This window comes from Zingiber officinale, chromosome 2A (genome assembly GCF_018446385.1).
Source record: "Zingiber officinale cultivar Zhangliang chromosome 2A, Zo_v1.1, whole genome shotgun sequence".
Taxonomy (NCBI): domain Eukaryota; kingdom Viridiplantae; phylum Streptophyta; class Magnoliopsida; order Zingiberales; family Zingiberaceae; genus Zingiber; species Zingiber officinale.
The window spans coordinates 169,365,989-169,389,274 of record NC_055988.1 but is presented as its reverse complement, the minus strand read 5'-3'; the positions used below and the strand labels follow the sequence as shown (position 1 = coordinate 169,389,274).

The window sequence follows — 23,286 nt, the reverse complement described above, 5'->3', positions numbered from 1 at the left end:
TAAAAAAGTATTACGTTTTTTTGGAAAATAAAAAATTTAAATTGAAATTCTTGCGAACCGAACAAAGATGGACTCAAATTCCACACTTACGGCGGTAAATAAACCGAGCCAAGTCGATTTTTCGAATGCTGAAGCTTATTTAATAAGTTAGCTGGGCTGAATTTAAAATGAATTAAGATTTTAAAATAAGTGTTTAAATTTGATTTGATTTATTTTTTATGAGTTTGAGCTCGATTCATTTAGATGTTATCAAATTTCAATTCAAATTTAGTTTGAATTTGATTTAAATTTGACTTGAGCTTAGTTTATTTAGACGTTATCAAGTTTTCATAAATATTATTTATGAACATTAGAACAAATATATTCGTCTTTTTTTATCATAATAAATATTATTCATAAATAAAAAATTTTATTCACGAATATTAACAAATTGAATATCTTATATGTATTTAAATTTATTTATTTAACGTAACGAGTTGTTAAACTTGGATAACAGTAATGATAATTCCTAGTTGGTTCAACTAGGAAAAAATCGAAAAGAGTCAGTTTTATTCGGTTCAAGCCGGAAATTGAAATCATGGACCCAGACATCCTTCAACAGGGTGATTCCCAAAGCGTCCTTTAAAAACACTCATTGAGGTTTCACAGTCGGCCGCCGGCTAACGGGCCATGGCGTCCTCCTCCTCCGCCATCCGCTCATGGCGGACGGCCTTCCTCACCCTCCGCGACGAGACCCTGGCCTCTCCTCCTCCCCAAGTCCTACTCGCTCTCCTCCAAGATCTCATGCTCTCCCACTCTTTCGATGTCCTGGTCTCTGCCGCCCCCGATCTGCCCCCACACGAGGTGCGTTCTCTGTTGCTTCCTTCGGTCCTCGAGTAACTTCTTTTTCGCTGAAGGAGTAGGTTCGAATGCTCTCAGGTGAATTCGGATTTGGTCCTTCTTGCCGAGCTGGCGTCAGATTCCTCGGTGTGCCGAGATTCGGATGATGTTTTACTCTGGACGTGTCACTTGGTAATCTTTGCTTCTTCAGTTCTTCGTTCATGAGAAATTTGGTACCTTTGAGAATGATGGTGGTGTTAGGTTGTTGAATTTTAAGATTTGACATTTTTTTCCTCAAGCAAAGAGGAGAGACCTTCCTGAAATGTCATTTCAGAGGTAGAAATGGAGCTAAAAGTTTTTTTTTTTTTTCACTTGAAAAGATTTGATATTGTAACTCGAAAGCTACATAAATGAATTGAATTACTGAATTGGAGGCAACAATGCTCCAAGGGAAGCAATTTGAAGGTACTAGTTAAAGAGGATCATACAATTTTATTTCTGACAATTGAAAGTAAATTTTTTTTTTTTCTTTACTGAGATTAAAGATGTTTTTTATGTTCATCATGCTAATCTTTCAGTAGTACAATTTCTACAATTTTCTTCTCCTAAAAAATTCTTTTGAGTGAGAAGCGATGGCATTTAGATTTAGCATTCTTTTATTCCACCTAAGTTTTTTTTTTTTTACTATCTCAAAGGATAACAGTTTTAAGTATTTACCATTTAAGTTGTGTTTGTATCCATTGCTTTTTTTACATAGCTGTTTGATGACATTTTTCTGTAAATAGCTTATGAAGTTACTTGACCTTGTCTCCGTGTTTGTTTTCTTCTCCTAATGTTGTTTATAGCTAATGCAGATTCATGAAGTTAGTTGCAAACTTTTCCTTGATATCAGCAGTTCTTCTTGGACTATTATATTGAGAATTCTTCAAAAGGTTCTGGAGCACTCTTTTGGAGATTCTGATAATAAGAGCTCAGAGAGTTCTAATAAAACAAGAGTCATGGCTGAGGTTTTAGATATTCTCAGGTAGGACTTGTAATTTTGATAGCTCTTGGGTCCTTGATAAATGCTTGTTTATTTGCCTATTTGTTTATTCACTTGTTTGCTGGAATGCATTATCTGATCTTGATATAGTTGTGCAGTTTTTAGTAAATATGTATGTGCCTCTTATGCTCCATCTAAAAGATTAATAAAAGGAATGTTCAAAATTTTCTTCATTTGTAATTGTATGCCTTTTTGTTTGAAAGCTTCATGAAAATCTTTGACATCCTAGTTTGTTTACGTTTCCTTTTTATTCGAGGTGACAATCTAGCAATTCCTGAGTCAGGTAGTGCAAATAAATTCAGTTGATAAATCTTGACAGGGCCTAATTATTTTATTTAATTTGTCCTTTTGTTTGGATTTCTAGTCAGACTTGGTCTAACAACCTTGACTGTTGGTTTGCAATTTAATTAGGTACCTAGTTGGCGAAAAATGTGAAATTCGGAATATTTTTTTTCAAATACTGTCAATAATTCAACTGGTGTCTATTTCAAGTTGTTTATGGTTATTTAATCCATTAGCTTATTTATTTAATTTCTTTGCCCATCTCTTCTTTCTATTTGAGTCAGTTAAAAATTTTATTGGGCATATTAGAGAGAAATGCCGGTGACTAACCATGTTAATCCTAACTGTTGAGGATCAGCCACATTTAATATATATTTAATATCACTAGTAAATAGTATTTAACCAGACCTCTTAGGTCATTTTCTCCACCAGTACATTTTTTGTATATTGTTAGTTTAATAGTTTATAAAAATATTTTTCATCTTTTTTTGGTGATTATTTTATTAATGGTAAGAACATTTTTATTTTTAAGAGTTCACTATTTCGTAAATCTCTATATTTCCTTTGCCTAATTTTAGCAATCCATAAATATTTTTCTCCAATTCTCAGTTCTAGATAGTGAAAGGACATATCAGATCATTTAGCTTTGCTATTCTTATGTTGTTATTTTCCTCAGTCTTAGGTATATTATATTACTCCTTGTTTCTGCTATTTTTGCTATAAATGAATTATGTATTTTTAAAATAATAATCTGTTGTACTATTTCACACTACTACCAACTCTCTGTATATGTTACACCTTTCCTTTTGATTCTCCAAAAGTTGATCTCGGGACATTCCTAATCTTACTGCATCAAAGTCCGCATGACAAGAAGCTTACTAGGAAGTTCACCAGAGGCTTTTGACGTGAACAGAGGCTTTGTAGCTTGTGGTACAAGTTATTATGCAAATTGACAATAAGGAAACACTCAAAATATCAAGTTCTCCTAGATATATGATGGGATGCCAATAATTATATTTAGGGAAATGTATATATTAAGCAAACATTTCAACTATTTGTTAATCTCTGAATAAATAATCATCTATGAAAACAAATCAGATTCTAATTTATGCACACTCTTTTTTAGTGCAGAAAAGTTATGCAGCCAATGATTCTTTGCCAATCTCTGTTTTCTTGTTGTCTTTTTTAAGGCTTTCCATGAAGACATACAGAAGGCATAATTCACATTTGGAGATTATGGAGTCAGCCAGGCTTCTTGTTTGTACTGTTTCATACTTACATGCTGAATTACTTAACCTACATTATCCACATGGAATCCGTGGTCCTTCCAATGATTCTCTAAGTAGAAATCCTATATGTAACAACCTGTGGGATGCACAAAGTCTTGCACTTTCCATAATGTGTGATTCTCTCACTGGAATTGTATCTTCTATCCCAATAGACTTATGGCAATCAACTATCGAGGTGAGTATTTCTTTTTTTGACTTTTTCATTCATGTTTTTCTGATTACTAATCATGACTTGTTTTGACAGGTATTGAGGAAAGTGATGGACTACTTGACATCAAAGAATTTGCTACTGGAAAACTCTGTCATGTCAAGGTTCTTTTCTAGTTGGGATTTCTTTTTTCTCATAGTGCTGAAGCAAAAACAAAAAAAAAAAAATCTGATATCTTACCCAATGTTACAGGCTTTTAACCAATCTTCTAAATGTTCTCCACATTGTTCTTTTGGAGCCAAAAGGCTCTCTTTCAGGACATGTATGTAGATGATTTCTCTACGATCAATCATTTTATTGAACATAGGTGTATACATTTTGATTAATTTCTTTATGAAACTCCAAGGTCCCAGGTCTAGTGGCAGCACTGCAATTGTTTCTTTCATATGGCCTCGCTAGTGGAACTCCTTTACCATTTCTGATAAATGATTTTAAGGGAAAGTCGCTCACTTCGAATGGCCTAGAATCGAGGTTGGGGAAATCCAGAAAAAGTGATGCTGGTCCTTATAGGCCTCCACACTTGCGCAAGAAAGATGGATTCAGTAATAACCCAGCAGACACTCAATGTTCAGATTATTTATCACCAAATTTTGGTTTCACATCGTCAGACTCGGATCATAGTGACAATGATGGTTCGGCTAAGCATGTAGATCGATATCGAAGCTCCAAAGTTAGATTGGCTGCACTTGTTTGTATTCAGGTACTTTTTCCCTCATACTCAACTTTACTTTGAAGGATGGTTCTTTTGTATTCTTAAAAAGGGCAGCTCAATGCACGAAGCTCCTGCTAGTGCGGGGTCTCGAAGAAGGGTTGGTCCACATTGGGTCTATTGTACGCAATCTTACCTTGCATTTTGCAAGAGGTTGTTTTCACGACTCAAATCCATGACCTCAAGGTCACATGATAGCAACTTGTTCTTTTGCATTCTTAGTGACAAAAAAAAAATGTCGCTTTGACTTGTTTACTTTAATGTTAGATGCATGTTTCCTAAGACAAAAAAAGCCGGGGAATGAAAATGTGGGTAGGGAAAAAGGGTGAAATTGGATATTTTCCTTTGTTTCTTTGTGAGAAAAAATTAGAAAGGAATATTTTCTATGGAAAATCAATTCCCTTCAAATGTGCTAAAATCCATCTAGTTGTAACGAGTGGAAAAAATATTTTTCCCCTAATAATTCCACTTGTGACTTCATGATCATGTCCGCACGAGCATGTCCCTACATACTTCCACATGAGAATCTCTCTTGTTAGGACCTTGATAGAAATGCATTTTCTCATACAAAATCTTTGTTATTTGCCTTCGCTGATGCCCTTCTTCTCTAGTCTTCAACTCAAAACCCGATGATATCCGTCTTCTCCCAATCTTGTGGTGCTAACTTTGTGTCTTTGTTGGTTTGTGTGTCCCGTCCCATCCCGCTGAACAGTTGTGCATCCTCTCTAGCCCTCACCATCCCATCCTCACTGGTTGCTATCTTCTCCCGTCCTCTCCTTTCCACTTGCACTTGCATCTTTGTTGGCTTGTTCATTCTGGGAGCTTTATATTGGCCATATATTGCATATGATGATGGCCAGGTGGCAATCATGCAGGAGATTATTTGACTATAAGGTATAATAACCCTCTTTTATTGAAAAGGCATTCACAGGAGAATCATACATTCATTATGGGTTGAAAATTATACCAATGAATATATAGGTTGCAGAGCTTGCTACTATGACGCTGATTAGGTTGCACTAGTTTTCTTTTAATGATTAGGTTTCAACAAGTTGGTTGCTATGATTCTATTTATAAATGATTAATTGCTTTTTATGTAGTGCTTGTTAAATCTCATTGGTTGACTTATATATCTCTGTTGTAAGGATCTTTGTCATGCTGATCCAAAGTCACTTTCATCTCTTTGGACCTTGCTTTTACCTGAAAATGACGTGCTACAGCCAAGGTTTATTCTTAATCTACTTTCTGATTCAGGAGTTGTACCATTTACTTATTTTGGCCATTATTTACATCTTGCATTTGTCTTGTATAGGAAATATGAGGCAAATCTCATGGCATCTTTGCTCTTTGATCCCATTATTAAGGTACTATTCTGAACAAATATCCGCTTCAATTGGTTACTGATTAATTTCAACACTCTGCAAACAACATTTTATCACTCCACTTGACTGCACTATCATATTGGTTCCCCCTTTTTTTCGCTGCTTTTTTTTTTCCCCCACAAATTATCAGGGAACATTTAGCTTTTCTTGACACCTTTCTCTATAATGTGGATTCTCTCGAGATACCCTACTGTATATTCATTCAAACTTTATTAGTCTGTTTCTCTTCACAGGTACGGATGGAATCAGCTTCTACTTTGGCTAGCATGTTGGACGGGCATTCCTTGACTTTATCACAAGTTGCTGAATATAATGAATCTTCAAAACGTGGATCTTTTACAACGCTGTCAAGTTCACTTGGCCAAAAGCTAAAGCAGTTCCATACAGGTGGCTGAGACTCACTCTTACTTTTTTTTCTTTTAATTCTTGGTTGCCAGTAATATAGCACCACGGTATGCCAAGATGATGGTTATTTTCCGACTGTGCTTAATTTATTTTTGACCTAAAGTATGTCTGGTTATTCACCCATAACAATATTCTAATCCCAGCTGAATTACTGTATAACTCACTTTGACAATTAAATGTTGTTGAGGACAAAGTACAATTTCATACAACTTGGCCCAGTATTGTATTTTAATTTTTTGGATTAATTTTCTTAATGATAAGAAGTGAGATTGGTTTGAGTACTGCTCACTATGTTGGTAACTAAATGACATTTAAAAAACTTGAGCTAAGAAAACAAAGAGAAGTGCTAATCAGTAGTACTAAGTGGGACTATAGGTTAAGATATACAATCATAACAAAAAGACACACATATACTATATCAAATAAAAAATTAGAGGAACTAAGAAATGGTAGTTTTTTTAAAGAATTAGACAGCTAATCATTACATTATTGCACTGCTTTGCGCTTAGTAGCAGAAAAAATTCTGATACAGATGTCTGAAGCATTATAGTTTGTGCCATCACTGTTGATATGTTGCCATCTTTAACATGACTCTGTATCTTTTTTTCCCTCTAGCGCTATTTCAAGAAAAAAAATGACTCATAGGTTGATTATAATTGTTTTATCAACACAAGTACTGACAGCTATTTTATTGATGTTTATGTTGCAGGTCTATTGTATCTTCTGCAACATGAAACTCACAATGGGCTGCTGGCTTCATCGCTTAAAGTCATCTTGCTTTTGATATCTGCAACCCCGTAGGATTCTCTCTGCTTATTCAGCCTCTACATGCTTTAGTATCGTTTCCTTATAATTAAATCTATGGCCATGCAATGAATATATCAAACAGTTTATTTTCCAAGGTTCTAAATTGCAAATTTCATAATGGTCTTAGTTCTAACCTGGAAAGTACCATATTAGTGTGACTTCTATCGATATATAATACTATATGGGTTTATAATTTACACATTCCCATTGACAGTCTCTTGATTCTCCAATTCGACTACACTCATTATCCTCTTAACATAATATACTAATACAGAGTTTTCATGTTTTCATATTCCTGTTTAACTTTAATTGGTTAACCTACAAAATTTGTTTAGGAATCACACTCTGCCTTCGAAGGGGAGCCTTGGCGCAACGGTAGAGTTGCTGCTATGTGACCTAGAGGTCACGGGTTCGAGTCTTGGAAACAACTTGTTGCAAAGCAAGGTATAGATCCTTCCACAGGGCCCACATTGGCAGGACTGTAAGGCTATGTACAATAGATCTTTCCCCGGGACCTCACATTGGTGAGACCTTGGTAAAGCTATATACAATAGATCCTTCTTGGGACCACATTGGTGGGAGTTTTGTGCCCTTTTAATCACACTCCGCCTTCCATAAGTAATCCTATCCCCTTTGTTTTACCCAAATATTTCGCTACACAAATATTTTGGGTTTTCTTATCACGATAACTTTGAGGGGATTAATATCTGAAATTTGGAAATATGAGATTAAGTTCATTTCTTGGTGATCATTTAGCATGCAAGTTAATGACCTATGACATGGTTAATGAATCTCTTTTGAGATTGATTTACTAATATTCTTATTTAGTGTATACTGCACATGTATATCAGGCAAATTTTCTTATTATCATATCATTGATTTTTCGACACCATATCACATATCTTTTCATCACTCATATCGAGCTTTGCATCCTGCACTGAGCTCAGCATCACTCCACATTGGGCGACGCATGCAAAAATCTCATGCTTTGCTGTATTAGATGTTGAGAAGGCTTCTACATTTGCAATTTCCCTTATTTTACTGAAAAAAACTGTGCTTTAAGACTTCCTTCTTATTTGAATGTTAACTTACTTCCTTATTTTGATTTTTTTTCCAACCATTTGATAGATACGAACGCATGCCCAGTAATTTGCTGCCAACTTTAATTGGATCTCTACACTCAAAAGTGAAGGAAATCCCTTTGTCTAAGAGTTCAAACATGGATCTTCTGGTATACCTTGGTTTGGTTTTTCTATGTAAAATAGTTGCTATTTCACAGTGTTGGTTCTTTTACAGGTCAATGGTCTTGCTTGCTTGGCAGTGTGTTTTTCCAGATCACCTCCCTCATTCCATGTCTTAAAATTTCTTGAGGAAGATATCTCACAAGGTTAGCTTTTGTTTTGATGGAATTATTTTCTTAGAAGTCGATTGAGATTTTCCACTATTTTTTTCTTCCATTTCTTCTTCATATTCCTCTCTTATTTTTTCTAGTATTAGCTTCTTACATTACATTTGTCTTTTGAACTATAGATTAATACCAGCTAGTCAGATATGTATAGAAATACAATTTGTGTTACATTCTTTGCCGGATCCATATAGATGTTTATATTTTTCTAGTGCAGAGAAGTGTAGTATATGGCAATGAATCTCGATTACTTAAGATTTTGCTTGGTGTTTAAGTTATGGAAGCCAGTATTTTCTTTGCGGTCGACATGGATGTTTTAATTTCTATGCTATGTTAGTCTATAGTAGTTCCTTTCTGATTCTTGAAGTCTACATATCTGCTTGTTTATATTTGGCTGACTCTTTCCTTCTTTCTTTTTCATAAAAAAGTTATAAGTTTGATGGTGTGTGGTACCAATGTGTAACAATGCATTTTTTTTTTAATTCATTCAGGTTTTTCCAATAACCAACCAGAGTCGTCCATGTTTTGCTTTTTATTCCACTTATCAGAGAGCAAAAATCATCCAAGCATTATTTATGAGGCTCTTCAGGTACCTTTAATACTAATTTAATTGTTATCTGGAGCTTACTGTTGTCCAGGGTAGCTTTTCTTGACAAATTGTGATAAACTACTGACTAATACATCATCAAATGCTAGTTTTCTTCTATCTATACATCTTTGTCATAATATTGTGGTGTTTTAACAATTTCATTAGTTATTGTTTGACAAAGCATGCTAAATATTGAATGTTATCTTGCCTGGATGTTGGATAAGTCTATTCTAGCCTCCTAGTTTTCTGTTGGTGGCCTCTAAATTGTTAACATAATTCACTGTGAAGACTTTGTAAATGATGATTAGCTAGGTCATTCTCAAGGATTGAATTCATGAGTCTTGAGAAAGCAGATTACTATTGAGAGAATACATAATACCATGGAATTCCTAGGGTTCTACTTATTCAATAGAATGAACCAGGGTTACTTCTCTAGTCCTTTTTTTACTGGTTTGTGGAAGTGTTTGGTCTTCTCTTGGCTTCAAGGTAGCTGAAATAGTGTGAAAGAAGGATGGATCACACAGCTTGACTGCACTAAGTCCTTGTACTGTCCAACTTGCTTGAATTGCTGTTCATCTGTCCTCTAATTGTTTCCCTGCCAACTCGAACTACTGTTCGACCCACCTTGCTCGCCTTTGATTGCTCAACGTTCTTGATTGCCTCTTCCTGACTTGCACTTGTTGCCCAGACCACCTGATCTGCCTTCACTACATGACAATCTGACCTGCTCAACTAGGTTTGCCTCGCTTTGTGTCCTCCCCGAGTTTAGAATGTCTAGTCTACTTTGGCTTTTTAACTTGATTCAACTTGTCTGATCCATTGGGTTTCCTTGGTCGCTTAACAGCTTAACTTATTCAGCCTATTGACTCAATAGATATTAATATTCTAGGCCTGCTTTATCCCCTCAGACCATCTGCCCTGCTACAAATATGTATTCTTTAAAGAATGAAATGGAGTAGAAATATAATAGAACAATAATTCCATAAAAATCAGTATTTCAAATTCAATTAATCTTTCTGATCAAATACAGTAATTATTATCCTGTCTAAATTCATATGATTGGAATAGCTATTCTTGCCAACCAATTGTGCCAGAAGGATGGATTGACCAGCCTGCCCACCTCACCTAGACTTCCCCATGTTTGGAATACCTGCCTTCCCTCAACTGCCCAACTTGCCCAGAATGCCGTACCTGCCCAAATTGTCCAGCCTGCCCATATTGCTTGATTGGTCTGTGCCCAAATTGCTGGGAGTCCAGATTCCTGCCTGAACCTCTTCGCCCAATATGTTTGGACTGCCCAGACTTCCCACACCTTACCTAAAATGCACCATAAGAACCCAGTGGATTGCCTAGATCTTCAGTTATCATCCAAGAAACTTGCTTAATATCATTTCAAAGGCTAAGGCTACTTTCTACAAACAGGATATATTGAGTGAAAAGCTGATTTGAATGAACAACAAGCTATCATCCAAGAAACTTAATACTATTTCAAAGGCTAAGACTTCTTTCTACCAACAATATGTAATTAAGTGAAAAACTGATTCAGATGAACAAATTACGATATATCTGGTGTAGTAAGCATACTGCAGGAAAGTTGGGAGAACTATTGAGACAAGAGGTAGAAAGGATCTTCAATAAATCCTTTTTCTTGAAAAATCATATGTTTGATGTCTTGATTTGTTGTTGCAAAGCAAAGTTACAAAATTCTTGATGAATCACAATATGGTTTCCTATTTGTGTCAATTAGTATCTGGCATCACTTTTTTATTTTTTTTTGTTGAAGAAATAAAAATGAAAAAATGTGGATCAAGGGATGGATAAATTGATGATTATGAATGTATATTAACTTCATGTTTCTGAATGATGGATTGTTATATACAACCAAACATGTTTCATTTTGGCAATATTTTACAGATTTTGAGAGCAGCATCACACAACTATCCAAGAATAGCAACTAGAATATGGGGACACATTTCTGTTACTGTTAGTGAACTATTGCTGGTAGGTCGTTGGGATTCTGACTCTGAAATTTGTACCAATTCTTGCAAGGAAGAATTTAGCAAAACTGTCAGTGCAACAACCGAAAAATGTCTAATGGCTGCAATTAAGGTTAGAAACTCTTTTTATCCAAATTACCCTTGCAATTCTGCAACTGTATCTAAGTAAAACAACTATGATTTTTCCTTGTCCACACTTTCACCACAATGCCAAGGAATGAATAACTTTCTTGAATGCCTGTAAGATCGACATGTCGATCTGTGATCTGTGTGCAGGGAAGAGTCTGTGGTAAGGATCAACAATGCAATGTTACAGTAAAGACAAAGGCATTGCTTTATCTCACTTGAATTATGGTGAAAATTAGGATGCTGTTGTGACTTTTTTCCTTTAATCATATCCTCTAATAGTGTATTAGTTAAGATATTTACAGGGAGATTCCTCATAATAAACCAATATCACAATTACTCCATTACTTTCATCTACCTAAAAAGGCCTTATACTAGGAAACTAAATGTGCATGACTCTCCTCACAGTATATGGACGGTAAGCAGTCACTTTTTTTTGGACCTTCACAATACCGCCAACAGTTTGATGTAAATACATTTCGAGGATTTCTCATGCATCCAACCAATCATGGTTTGTTCTTTGACTATGAAACTAATTTACTATTAGCTATACTGTCATTCCATCTGTTTGAAACAAATATGATAAATCCCTTCAATATTCATCTAGTGATTATATTATGCTATGTTAGATTTCTGTACTAAGGATGACAAATGCTAATTTAGGCTTTGATCATTCTTTCTCTGTTTTAATCATTTAAGTGTTTAAGGTTGTGCTTAGGTCCTTGATGAGTGCCTTCGGGCTGTTTCTGAGTTCAAAGGCGTAGATGATTTTCAAGATCTTAGACTGCTTGATATCCAACGCATCTCCAGTTCCACCAGAACCAAGAAGATTTCATCTGCACCTTCTTTTGAACTTGATCTTGCCGACCTAGATACCTCCAACGGCGTCAGTACCTCTCATGGGATTGACCAGTGGAACGAAGTGATTTCTAATCACTTACCCAAGTCTCTGCCACATGCCTCTCCGATGGTAAGTTATGGTTTATGTAACGTGCAACCTTTCTGTAATCAAGTAACCCATCATATACATGCCTTTTTTTTTCCTATTGTTAGCTAAAACTTAGATGGCTAATGAAAGTGTTTTGACTGAATTACACTCTTCCTGACTCCTTGCCGCTACCTGTTGATAGTGCTTATATCACTGCTAATATGCACGTGTATATACTTTGTGCTTTGGTTTACTAAACAGATTGTCAGTGATAAAATAATTGCATATTTGAAAATTATTAAGCAGCACAATGGTGGGTTGTTAGATAATCTAATTAGCCAGCATTCCCTGCCAACATTAACAATTTTTTTTACTTGATTTCTGTTTAAGCTTTATTGAAATTGGAAAGAATGGTTTCTGTAGTTTTCCATAATTAAGTTTTATTGAGAACGATGTCTTCTAGATTGCTTTTCACAGAACAAAAATTTTGATCTTTCTTTTAGCTGAAGCCAGAACAAAATCAGATATGTAACAACCTACTTGCTTTGATAAATGCCATCTTTGTTTAGCTTCTTGTACAAACTCCAAATCACTTTTGTTTGGGATCTAGTGACCACTTTATTTCTCCTTCTTTGTATGTGGGGCAGAGGTGATTAACTTTATGAACTTGATACTAGAAGAAAGGCCTGAACTTTATAGGTCTCATATTTCCTAGGGATGGATCACTGAAATTTTTTTCTCGTGTATAGCATGTGAAACCCAACTTTAGTATTTAGTCTTTCCTCCCCTCAACCCAAGGGGGAAAAACCCTACTGTCTAATTTGCCAATAATGTAAATTGAGCAGCTACTCTGCAACATCTATAAACTCAGTGTCAATTAATATTGATCTGATTAAACTTCAAAATGAGTATTTTACAATTCATACTTCATTGTGTTGCATTATAATATTTGGGTTGCAGTTAGAATCAGCAAGTTAGTCTTGTTTAATGCATAATTGTATGCCCGTGGATTGCCAAAATGCATTTTCAATGCTTACCTTAGTTTTGTGTTTGAACTCGTTCAGGTGAGGGCAGCATCGCTTACATGCTTTGCGGGGATGACATCCAGTGTTTTCACCTCCCTCACAAAGGGAAAGCAAGAATTTGTTATTTCTTCAGCTGTAAGAGAGAATCTTGGCTTAAGATGTTTACAATTTTCAATATAAAAAAAAGAAAAAAATCAAAATTGATTTTTGTTAGTGACAAGTGCAAATACTCCATAGGTTACAGCAGCACTGAGTGATGCAGTTCCATCTGTCAGATTAGCTGCATGTCGAGCTATTGGTGTTCTAACATGTTTCTCATGCATAGTTTCTCGGTATGTCTTTCATGCAATCCCGTGTCTCAGATTTCAATATTTATAAATTAATGGTCTAAAATCTAAATCTAATACTTTGATACCATGGGAATGCTTTTCCAGATCAAAGGTGATTAATGAATTTATTCGTGCAGCTGATTATAACTCACACGATCCTCAATCATCGGTACCTAACTTCATCAATTTTATGTTATAGCTAACTGGCTTATCTGGGTTTCCAAGATCATATTTCTGTGTTATGGGAGAATGGTCTTCAACATGATCAACCCACTCATTCCATATTGTAGTTTAAAATGGCTAAGTCTTGTTACATATCTTTTACTTAAGGTTCGGATTACAGCCTCATGGGCTCTGGCAAATATATGTGATGCACTTCGCCACAGAGAAACTGAATTGATCTCAGTTATCTGTGAAGGTTAGTTTAGGTGCCACATAAGTTTTCAGGATTTTGAACCGCATGTCATATTTATCCACAAATTCTCAAATGCAGATGAAACAACACATCGTGATTCTATCTCTCTACTAGTTGAAAGTGCTTTACGGTTAACGAAGGACAGCGATAAGGTCAGATTATCACAAGCAAACACATTGCTTGTGACTTATGTTAGTCATGATGACTTCACCTTTGACTTTATTAACTTCAATGGCTGCTTTAATGTCTCTATCTACTCATTTTGCTTTCCCTCATTCGTATTTATAGATAAAATCAAATGCTGTGAGGGCTCTCGGGAACCTATCAAGATTCATCAGTTTGCCTTCCTACTCAGCAGCTGAAAAGTTAAAGAGGTACTACTTGTTTTCTAGCAGTTCAAGCTAGGGTCTTGGGTTTCCCATGTTATACTACACATATAAGTTTTGACTAGATCTATCTATTAGCAGTTTTTCTGCGCTAAATTTTAATGGAAATCATTTCTGGCTTGAGAAAATGGTGCAAGCATTTGTTTCTTGTGTGACTACTGGGAACGTGAAGGTATTTTTTCTACATGGATACTCTGTCATCAGTTTTATTGACTAAATTCTAGCCTCAAAATTGGTATACATCCTTGTTTCTTGTGTGACTACTGGGAACGTGAAGTTATCTCTTCTATATGTCTACTTTCTCATCGGTTTAATTGACTAAATTCTGTCCTAAAATATTGCTATTTAACCTTGTTGGAAGTTTTGAGTAATATTTTGTTGGTCAAATGTTTAGAGAAGGATAGGGCATTACTGAGTCTTATGAAATCCAAAAACATTCACAAACTTGGTCTTTTGAGCAAATAAATACATGACTAATTGAATTTTTAAACTTCTATTACCTTGACTATTTGGTGTTTCAGGTTCAGTGGAATGTTTGTCATGCTTTGAGCAACTTATTCATGAATGAGACCATAAAATTGCACCAAATGTCTTGGTATGGTGTCAACAATTTGTCTTTGTAATATTCTAGTTTAGTTTAACAAGCATTGTCTCTGCTTTTCATTAGCTTATCATCATCTTTACAAAAAAAAAAATATTTGCCAACATAGTTTTGATTTACATATTATTTGAAAATTTTAGAAATTATTATGGAGTCATGTTTTTTCTTCTTGGTTTATATATCTATAGTTGTTTTGAGAGTTTAAATGCTAATATTTGAACATTGACTTGTGTTTGCAGGGCCCCTACCGTTTACAGTATTCTTCTATTGCTCCTCCGTGACTCTACCAACTTTAAGATTAGGATTCATGCAGCTGTTGCTTTAGCTGTTCCAACTTCAAGGCTTGGTTAGTGAACAATTCTATCTCATGCTTCCTATTTTGTTGTTTTAATTTCATTAAAAGATTAGTATCCAGACTGCAGTGAGCAGTATGCGCATTTATCTCACTTAGGCTGCACCATATGGATGGCTTGCTCAACCTGCTGCCTACTTGACTGCCAACCCTTCCTGAACTATCTGTCTAGAGTGGACTCACCGTGCACGTTCTCCTGATGTGGAACCTAGGCAGATAGACATTAAACAAAGAGAAGTTATTTCTAGGGTTTCCCTCTTGCTTGTATCTCACAGAAGGCTAACCATGTTATCAGATTTTTCAGCTGCCCTTCAGCAGTAGCTGCCATCATTATAATTCATTCAGTTATCACTTCTCATTTGATGCAGTGCTGAAAGACTCATTATTTATATTAGCTAACTGCATAAAAAGAATATTCCTTAACAGTTTTCCACCTTGTCTGTTTACGGTGAAGCTTATGGGAGCTCATTTTCGGATGTTGTTCAAAGTATAGAGCATAATTCATTCAGTTAGCACTTCTCATTTGATGCAGTGCTGAAAGACTCATTATTTATATTAGCTAACTGCATAAAAAGAATATTCCTTAACAGTTTTCCACCTTGTCTGTTTACGGTGAAGCTTATGGGAGCTCATTTTCGGATGTTGTTCAAAGTATAGAGCATGTACGTGAATCACTTGTTTTAGATACTTCCTCCACACCGTCAAATTTCAAATACAAAGACAACCTTACAAAGCAGGTTAGTTTTTGTACTACATTAATTTCAAAATCATACTCCTGTTTATTACCTCATAAGCATATTTTTGTAAAACAATCTGTCTTTCCAGATGACTTTGACAACTTTGCACGTGCTGGGCTTTGTTTCACCCAGTGATGATCAGGCATTGCGAGACTTCCTCTTTAAGGTTGTGATGATGCCCTTTTTGATTATGCTGATCTTTTATTATTATTTTTTTTAGGAAATTTCACCTCAATTCTGTTAAGGTTTCTGCATATCTGCTAATGTTGTTCTTAAGCAAATAAATAACTATTCAATCTCAATAAAAATCATGAACATGCATGCTGCATATAACATGATAGATTGTTTCTAAGTGTTATTATAATTCAAATTTTAGCAAATCCTATTTTGAAGTTAGCTTTTGGGATCACGGGCAATAACAGGTAGAGTACCTACTTTTTTTTTTTTGGCTATTACTAGAACTCATATTAAATATCTGCTACCTGAATTAGTTTAAATATCCTCTACGGACCATGGATTAAAATCTCGAGCCGAATCGTTTGATGCGGACGAAACATCTTGTTCCGCCCATGGATCAACACTGGCACAACGTCGGCACACCGCGATGCATCCAGACACGTTGCGCGAGCCTGAAGAAGTGTCCGAATGTGTCGCGCAAGCTCGGAGACACATTAGGATGCATCACCCGAGCTAGGTGACGTGTCCAAATGTGTTGCGCGAGCCCGACGATGAGTCCAAACACGTCGCGCGAGCCCGGTGACACATCCCACGAACCTGGCGACGCGTCCAAACGCGTTGGCCGGACTGCGTGTGCTTGCGGTCGTCACGGAACAGGGAAATGGAGGTTTTAACTTAGCACGATACGGTACCGAAATCGTGGCACAGTTCAAGATTTTAAACCATGCCTCTACTTGAATAGTTAAATATTCATTTTAACTGATAAATGAGTACTTGAATCCATAGCTACTCAGAACATATTGAAATAATTATATATATTTTTTAAAAAATGATTTTAGAAGTTAAATTTATATTATATAAAAGCTATTTTTTTTAAAAAAATTATTTCCAAAATGGGCCATTTCGTGATAATCCGTTTATATATTAGGTCTTGTTATGTTACTTTCACTTTTTATCTTTATTAATGGTGGTTTTGTTCAGTTTGGGTTGGTCGGGTCATGCTTAATATTGTCATACTTGTGATATGTAGGTATCTAGGTTCTCCTTAGTAAACAAACCAAAGGTAAAATTTTTGTTTAATATTGCCAGAAAGACCACCTATTTGCTCTTCAATAGGATTTGTCACAAAATTATGAATAAAGTTGTCCATCATCATCACAATTATTGGGTGAATGCAAAATTGCTTAAGTGGGCTGGACAAAGATAATTGTCTAATGTCCTGGATAACTCCAGTCATTGGACCTTTCCTAACCTGAAAAATATGCTGGTATGAGGTATCCCAGGTACCCGTGAGTACCCTTAGTTTTGAACAAATCCAAAGTTACACTTGAGGATTAAGCATAATAGAGTACCCAACTTGACTTGTACTGGTTGTTTATTTGCAGAAACTTTATCATCAGGTACTTTTGCTGTCCCTATTTAGGACCAATAAATTAACATACTTTCATGTTTTTTTCATGGCTCAGTTTAAATTCGTATGTTAGGAGTTGAACTTTGGATGTAGCTTAATCCAATAAGTTTTGACTAAATTTATTGCACGAGCATTGTTGAGAGGCACTTCAAATTAAGGATTAGAAATAATGCATGGACTGCTTTGCCTACTCACATCACCTGCCTGGACAGCCGGCCAGACTGATTAATGTTCTGACTGCTTTGTCAGACCTTGCCATGAGATTGAAGAATGGTTCTATAGGAATAATTCCTTTCAAATAAAATTTTCTCATTAGCTATCATATGGATCTAATACAAATCATCCCGTGTAATTTTGTTTTGCAATTTCATGACACGGCAAATCCATCTTATGCGATATGGATACTTACCTTGGTCCAATACATTTTTTATGAAAATGATCCTGTTACTTTTTTCCTTTCTTGACAATACTAAATTTTGGACTGTATATTAACAACATTGCGTTTTATGATTATTGCAGAAAGCTCCTCTTCTAGAGGAGTGGTTCAAAGGACTGACTTCAACTTCAGCAACTTGTGGTCAGCCATCATCAAAGGGGTCTTCTTCTACTCACAATGAGGAAGATGCATTTCTCTCTTCTGTAACAAACAGAACTATTTTATTGGCTGGCTTAGAGTCCTTGATCAATGTCTACAGAAGCAGCAATCACCATATTGTTTCTCAGAGATTTGAGAAATTGTTGAACAGCCTATCATAATCTCAATCGTTTGAGCAGGTATCTCATATTTATGTGCGTCTGGAAATTGCATTCTATCAGGGGAAAACCTTGGCCGGCTTATAACATGACTGCAGCTTGCTCATATTCTTCCCCTATTACATGATTGGTTTCCAGTTCAGGTATATGAGATTCTGAGAGCCAAGCCATGGCTTTCAACCAAGTTGTAGCTCATGCAGCATGTAGATTTTTCTATTATTATTATTATTATTATTTTTGTAAAATTCAGTTTGTATAATTTCCCGTGTGAAATTGTATTTATACAAGTTTCCTAATTCGGTGAAATCGAGTGCAGTGTTGCATCTGTAGATTTCTGTGCCTTCTTGAGTATTACGTATCTTCTTTTATGCTTTTATTCATTTCAGTGCACACAGGAACGCATGCTCAGCAATTATTCCATACCACTTCCTACGATAAACTATTGTTGGAAACAACAGGTGAGATGCTTTGACTTTCTCCAAAACCATTGCCTTTGACTTGTTGGAGCTTATGATTTCCTAATTTTCAATTTCTAGAACAGGCCCAATCTCTCAATTCAGTTTGCACTCTTCCATTCAAGATGTCTCTATTGCTTAATTCTTGTAAAATGACGGTCTATTGAATTTGTTTGCTCATAAATGAGACGTTCAACAAGATCGCGAGCTATTATCATCTTCCTAGCATGCAGTACCCATCAGCATCTTTGTTGTCTTAGACAACTTACATGTTACTATCTATATGCCGCATGAGATAGGATTGATTTAATTATCCTAATCGTTTTTTCCTAAAAAAATACATTGCTTACTAATTGAAAGGCCTTGAAAGACAAACGTGGAGAACCTGTTGAATCGAGGGCAGATTGAGTTTCTGATAAAGAAAAGTGCAAGGTTATGACAAATGATAGTTTTATTCTAAACTGATTGCATGACAAATGGCGAGGCATAACCGGAAGGGTCTCCTCGCTTGTTTAAGGGCGACCTAGTCTTATTTAAGGGTGACATAGTAAGTGCATTGCATTTTTTTGGGCAACAACAAGATTAACTTTGAGGAATAATTGAACTTTGTGATTTTTTTTTATCATAAAGATATTTCTATGCCATATTGAATGTGAAAGCCTGAGATTGTTTTCCATTGAGACTATTAGTTCAAGAGTAACATCATATGAATTTAGAAAACCAAAAGTATTGGTCAATTTTTTACTTCTTCTTTATTAAGACTATTAGTTCAAAAGTAACATCATATGAATTTAGAAAACCAAAAGTATTGGTCAATTTTTTACTTCTTCTTAATTAAGGAGCCACTACTTCCAACCACCAGTTGGTGAGGGTGTTTGCAACATTGTGGCCTTCGGTCAAGATGATTTGCCATTGGGCCTTGGTGTTTTTTTTAAAAAAAAATTATTTAGATTTCTAATTCTTACTATCTGACTAATCTCGAAGGTGACAAATTTAGCCTGATAAAATTTTTTTATCGGCTATTAGGATAAATTAAAAATCATAAATGATTTCTAGCGGATTGTTCAACGTCATAAAATTTTCAAACTCCTTAGTCATAATGTGCAATGGATGAGATTTAAATCCTTGTTAATAGGGAGTTCATCCCATCTTTTATTATCATATCATAGTGTAATGTATTGTAATAAATTCATTCTTTGTTTCTATGGAACTCTCCCTTTTGCAAGTAACGAACAATTTGTTATCATCCAACATCAACACTATTGTACTTTTAGCCGCATCGACTTAGAGAGAAGTGATACGTTGGATGCCTCTCATGTGCGCCCAGCATATGTGATCGAGGGGCACCCCCATGTGATAGTGGGGCCCACATGGGAGTGCCCTGCCTCTCTCAGTCGTGTATGCTAGGTGTGTATGGGAGACGCCTAGCATATCATACTCTTCAACTTAGAATCTCTTCTATGAGCGCTATTTGTCCATAAGTATTTCGACCTTGCTCGCTTCAACTCTACTTCCACTCAAGCTTAAAGTCTCTTAAGGAGTTCCTAAGGCGTAGTGCAGACAGTCGACGTATAACATCTCTGATATAATGATCGGGGGTCAATTCTCAAGAATTGACGTCGTGGGATTTATTTTACCATACGTTTAACGCCTGTATACCTATATTTACCTTCCTCTATATTCATAGAGCCAACATCAAGGGGTCGTTAATGTAGTACATCATTTTTTTTTAAGGCACGTAAGGAGCTTCTCCTAACAAACTTAACTATTACATGTTTCACGTAGAAACCACTAATTTGACTTTAAAATAAATTAATGTAGGGGTTTGATAAGCAAATTCCTTCATTTTTAAATTCTCCTGCAATAACCTTCTTAATTTGGAAATTAATAGTTAATATTATGGAAAGCAGAAAAAGAAAAAGAAAAAGAAATACAAATTGTAAAATAAAAAGGAAAGGAGACGTTAACAACCACTAAATTCAAATTCACATTATCATATTTTAACAAAACAAATGGAAGAAAGTTAACTCCCTTCATATTTTTCTTTAATTTCATTTCCATCTTTGTTAAACAGTTATTAAGTGCCAAAAATGCCTCAAACGTGTCTTCGACAACTCTATATTACAAACCAACGTGACACCAAGTCATGCACTACGATTCGTGTTCACCTTCACGGCGTATAAAAGTGGAAGAAGCGCGAGCCGACTAGTTCATCGTCGAAATGGAGATTCCGGTGGATAGCAAGTCGTTGCCGACGTCGCCGAAGCTTCTCCGGCGAGTATCGAAGCAGCAACCAGTCACCTTGCCGCGGTTTTCGCCGCCGGAGAACAGTAAACGGTGCCTCCAAGTCCCCGCCTTCATCATCTGTTTGATTTGCCTCAACATTTGGTGCGCCTTCCTCTTCATCCACTCATTCCATTTCTGCATCTCCTCGCCCAAGGTCGACCTCTACTGCATATCCATCAGCACCGGCAAGCATCCGAAGCTTCCCGCCGACATAGGCCCGGCGGTTCCAGGCGGCGCAGCCGGCGGAGAGCCGGAACATGAGTGGCTCGAGAAGGAGAAGCTAATGGACCTAGAACAGGCCCCAAAAGGCCCGGAATCGGCCCAAGAAAACATGAAGAATCTCAGCGAATCGCCCGAGGTGGACCGGACGCAGGAATCGGTCGAATTAGCGAACCGGATCGAGGCGCAGGCGCCCGGCATGGACCGGAATCAGGAACCGGTCGAGATGGGGGTACGAGAGGAGTCGAACCGGTTGGAGGGACAGTGGGGGATCGTGGCGGTGCAAAGCTACATGAGCCAGCTGCGCACGTTGGCGGCGAAAGGAGCGCACGTGACAGGGGAAAGGGGGAGCTGCGACGGCCGAGGGGTGTACGTGTACGATTTGCCGTCCAAGTTCAACCGGGACCTGGCGGCGATGTGCGGCGACTTGCTGCCGTGGGCAGACCTGTGCAAGTACTTCGCGAACGAGGCGCTGGGGGAGAAGGCGGAGGCGCTGGGGCCGCGGTGGTATGGGAGCCACCAGTACTTCCTGGAGCCCATCTTCCACAACCGGATCCAGAACCACCCGTGCAGGGTGCACGACCGCGACGCCGCCAGGCTCTTCTACGTGCCGTTCTACGGCGGGCTGGACGTCGTCCGGTGGCATTTCAGGAACGTCTCGACCGAAGTCAAGGACGCGCTCGGCATCGAGCTCATCAGGTCGGTCGGTGGCGAATTAAGAGCTTTGGCTTTAGTGAATTTTTCTCAAATTTGGATGATTTTTTTTTATTATTATTAAAAATTGGATCTTGAAACGCAGGTGGTTGGAGGAGCAGCCGTCGTGGAGGAGGAACTCCGGCTCCGACCACATATTCGTGCTCGGTAAGATATCGTGGGACTTCCGGCGATACGACGACCGCCATTGGGGCAGCAACTTCCTGCTGCTCGACCAGATGCAGAAATCCTTCAAGTTCCTGATCGAGCGTCAACCGTGGGAGCCGAACGACGTCGGGGTGCCCCACCCCACCCACTTCCACCCTCACGACGACGCCGACATCACCGCCTGGCAGCTCCGCCTCTCTGCCTTCCCCCGCCGCAACCTCGTCGGCTTCGCGGGCGCCGCCAGGAAAGAGGAGAGCATCCGGTCAGCACTGATCGAGCAATGCATCGCGGCCACCCCCGAGTGTCGCTTCCTCAATTGCAACGACGGCGGGTGCATGAAGACGGAGGTGGTGGTGGGCCTGTTCATGGAATCAGAATTCTGCCTGCAGCCGCCGGGGGACAGCCCGACGAGGAAGTCGGTGTTCGACAGCCTGGTGGCGGGCTGCATCCCAGTGATCTTTAACCCCTTCACGGCGTACTACCAGTACCCGTGGCACTTACCGGAGGACCACCAGAGGTGGTCGGTGTTCATCGAGGAGGAGGAGGTGAGGCAAGGGAAGGTGGACGTGGTGGAGAGGTTAAGGAGGGTGCCGGCGGAGGAGAGGGAGGAGATGAGGAGGTATATTGTGCATCAGATCATGCCGGGGCTGGTTTATGGAGATGCGACCGCCAGGTTTGAGAGATTCCGTGATGCTTTTGATATAGTGGTGGATAATGTGATGGAGAAATTAGTTGGCGGATCAGCCGGAGAATGATCAAATTTTCAATTTTAGTCTCAATGTAGGAGTCACATAAACATTGATTTATGTGAAAATTCTTGTGCCTCTATTCATTAATATCGATAATTAAAAGATAATATAATGGAGAATCCCCGTAGAATTGAAGATCAACATACCTAGGGGTTATTGTTGGTGCAACCTTAGGTCAAGGTTGACCTGGTTGACCAGACTCGAGTTGACTTGACTCGAGTTATGTTTTGATGTTTGACGAGTTATGACGATGTTTGACGTGAACAGAAAAGTTGTATCTTGATGTTTGACAAGGATACAAGCTTGGGAGATTGTGGGTGCAACTCGTGGTCAAGGTTGACCTGGTTGACCCGAGGTGAGTTGACCTGACTCGGAAAAGTCCAAGCAGGGAGCTTGGCACGGGAGAAAGTCCAAGTATGGAAACTTGGCACGGAGAAGTCCAAGTATGGAAGCTTGGCACATGGGAAGACGGAGAGGGCTCGGTAGCTCGTTCTCCGGACTGTGGTCAGAGAGGGCTCGGTAGCTCGTTCTCTGGACCGGAT

General features: G+C 37.7%; 2 protein-coding genes across 5 annotated transcripts; both read left to right on the top strand.

Moving 5' to 3' along the window:
• Positions 1 to 633: 633 nt before the first annotated feature.
• On the top strand, positions 634 to 18,503 carry LOC122043196 (HEAT repeat-containing protein 6-like). Of its 4 annotated transcripts, XM_042603705.1 has the most exons (28): positions 635 to 843; positions 919 to 1,011; positions 1,665 to 1,843; positions 3,334 to 3,607; positions 3,677 to 3,744; positions 3,833 to 3,902; positions 3,987 to 4,340; positions 5,495 to 5,574; positions 5,662 to 5,713; positions 5,965 to 6,118; positions 6,846 to 6,933; positions 8,072 to 8,174; positions 8,240 to 8,330; positions 8,840 to 8,937; positions 10,852 to 11,046; positions 11,779 to 12,030; positions 13,053 to 13,148; positions 13,251 to 13,345; positions 13,448 to 13,511; positions 13,673 to 13,760; positions 13,836 to 13,909; positions 14,046 to 14,131; positions 14,225 to 14,315; positions 14,665 to 14,738; positions 14,984 to 15,090; positions 15,715 to 15,833; positions 15,922 to 15,999; positions 17,941 to 18,503. In XM_042603705.1, exons 1-28 carry the CDS (start codon positions 670 to 672, stop codon positions 18,175 to 18,177), a joined length of 3,534 nt encoding a protein of 1,177 aa, XP_042459639.1. In that variant the 5' UTR covers positions 635 to 669; the 3' UTR covers positions 18,178 to 18,503. The 4 variants fall into 4 exon arrangements, 2 of the variants coding, with proteins under 2 accessions (XP_042459640.1, XP_042459639.1); XM_042603706.1 differs by lacking the exons at positions 15,715 to 15,833; positions 15,922 to 15,999; positions 17,941 to 18,503 and adding an exon at positions 15,551 to 15,698 and having other exon boundaries at positions 634 to 843; XR_006129456.1 differs by lacking the exons at positions 14,665 to 14,738; positions 15,922 to 15,999; positions 17,941 to 18,503 and having other exon boundaries at positions 634 to 843.
• Positions 18,504 to 20,850: 2,347 nt separating this feature from the next.
• On the top strand, positions 20,851 to 22,750 carry LOC122044240 (probable xyloglucan galactosyltransferase GT20). Its single transcript, XM_042604761.1, has 2 exons — positions 20,851 to 21,833; positions 21,934 to 22,750. Exons 1-2 carry the CDS (start codon positions 20,851 to 20,853, stop codon positions 22,748 to 22,750), a joined length of 1,800 nt encoding a protein of 599 aa, XP_042460695.1.
• Positions 22,751 to 23,286: the final 536 nt, after the last annotated feature.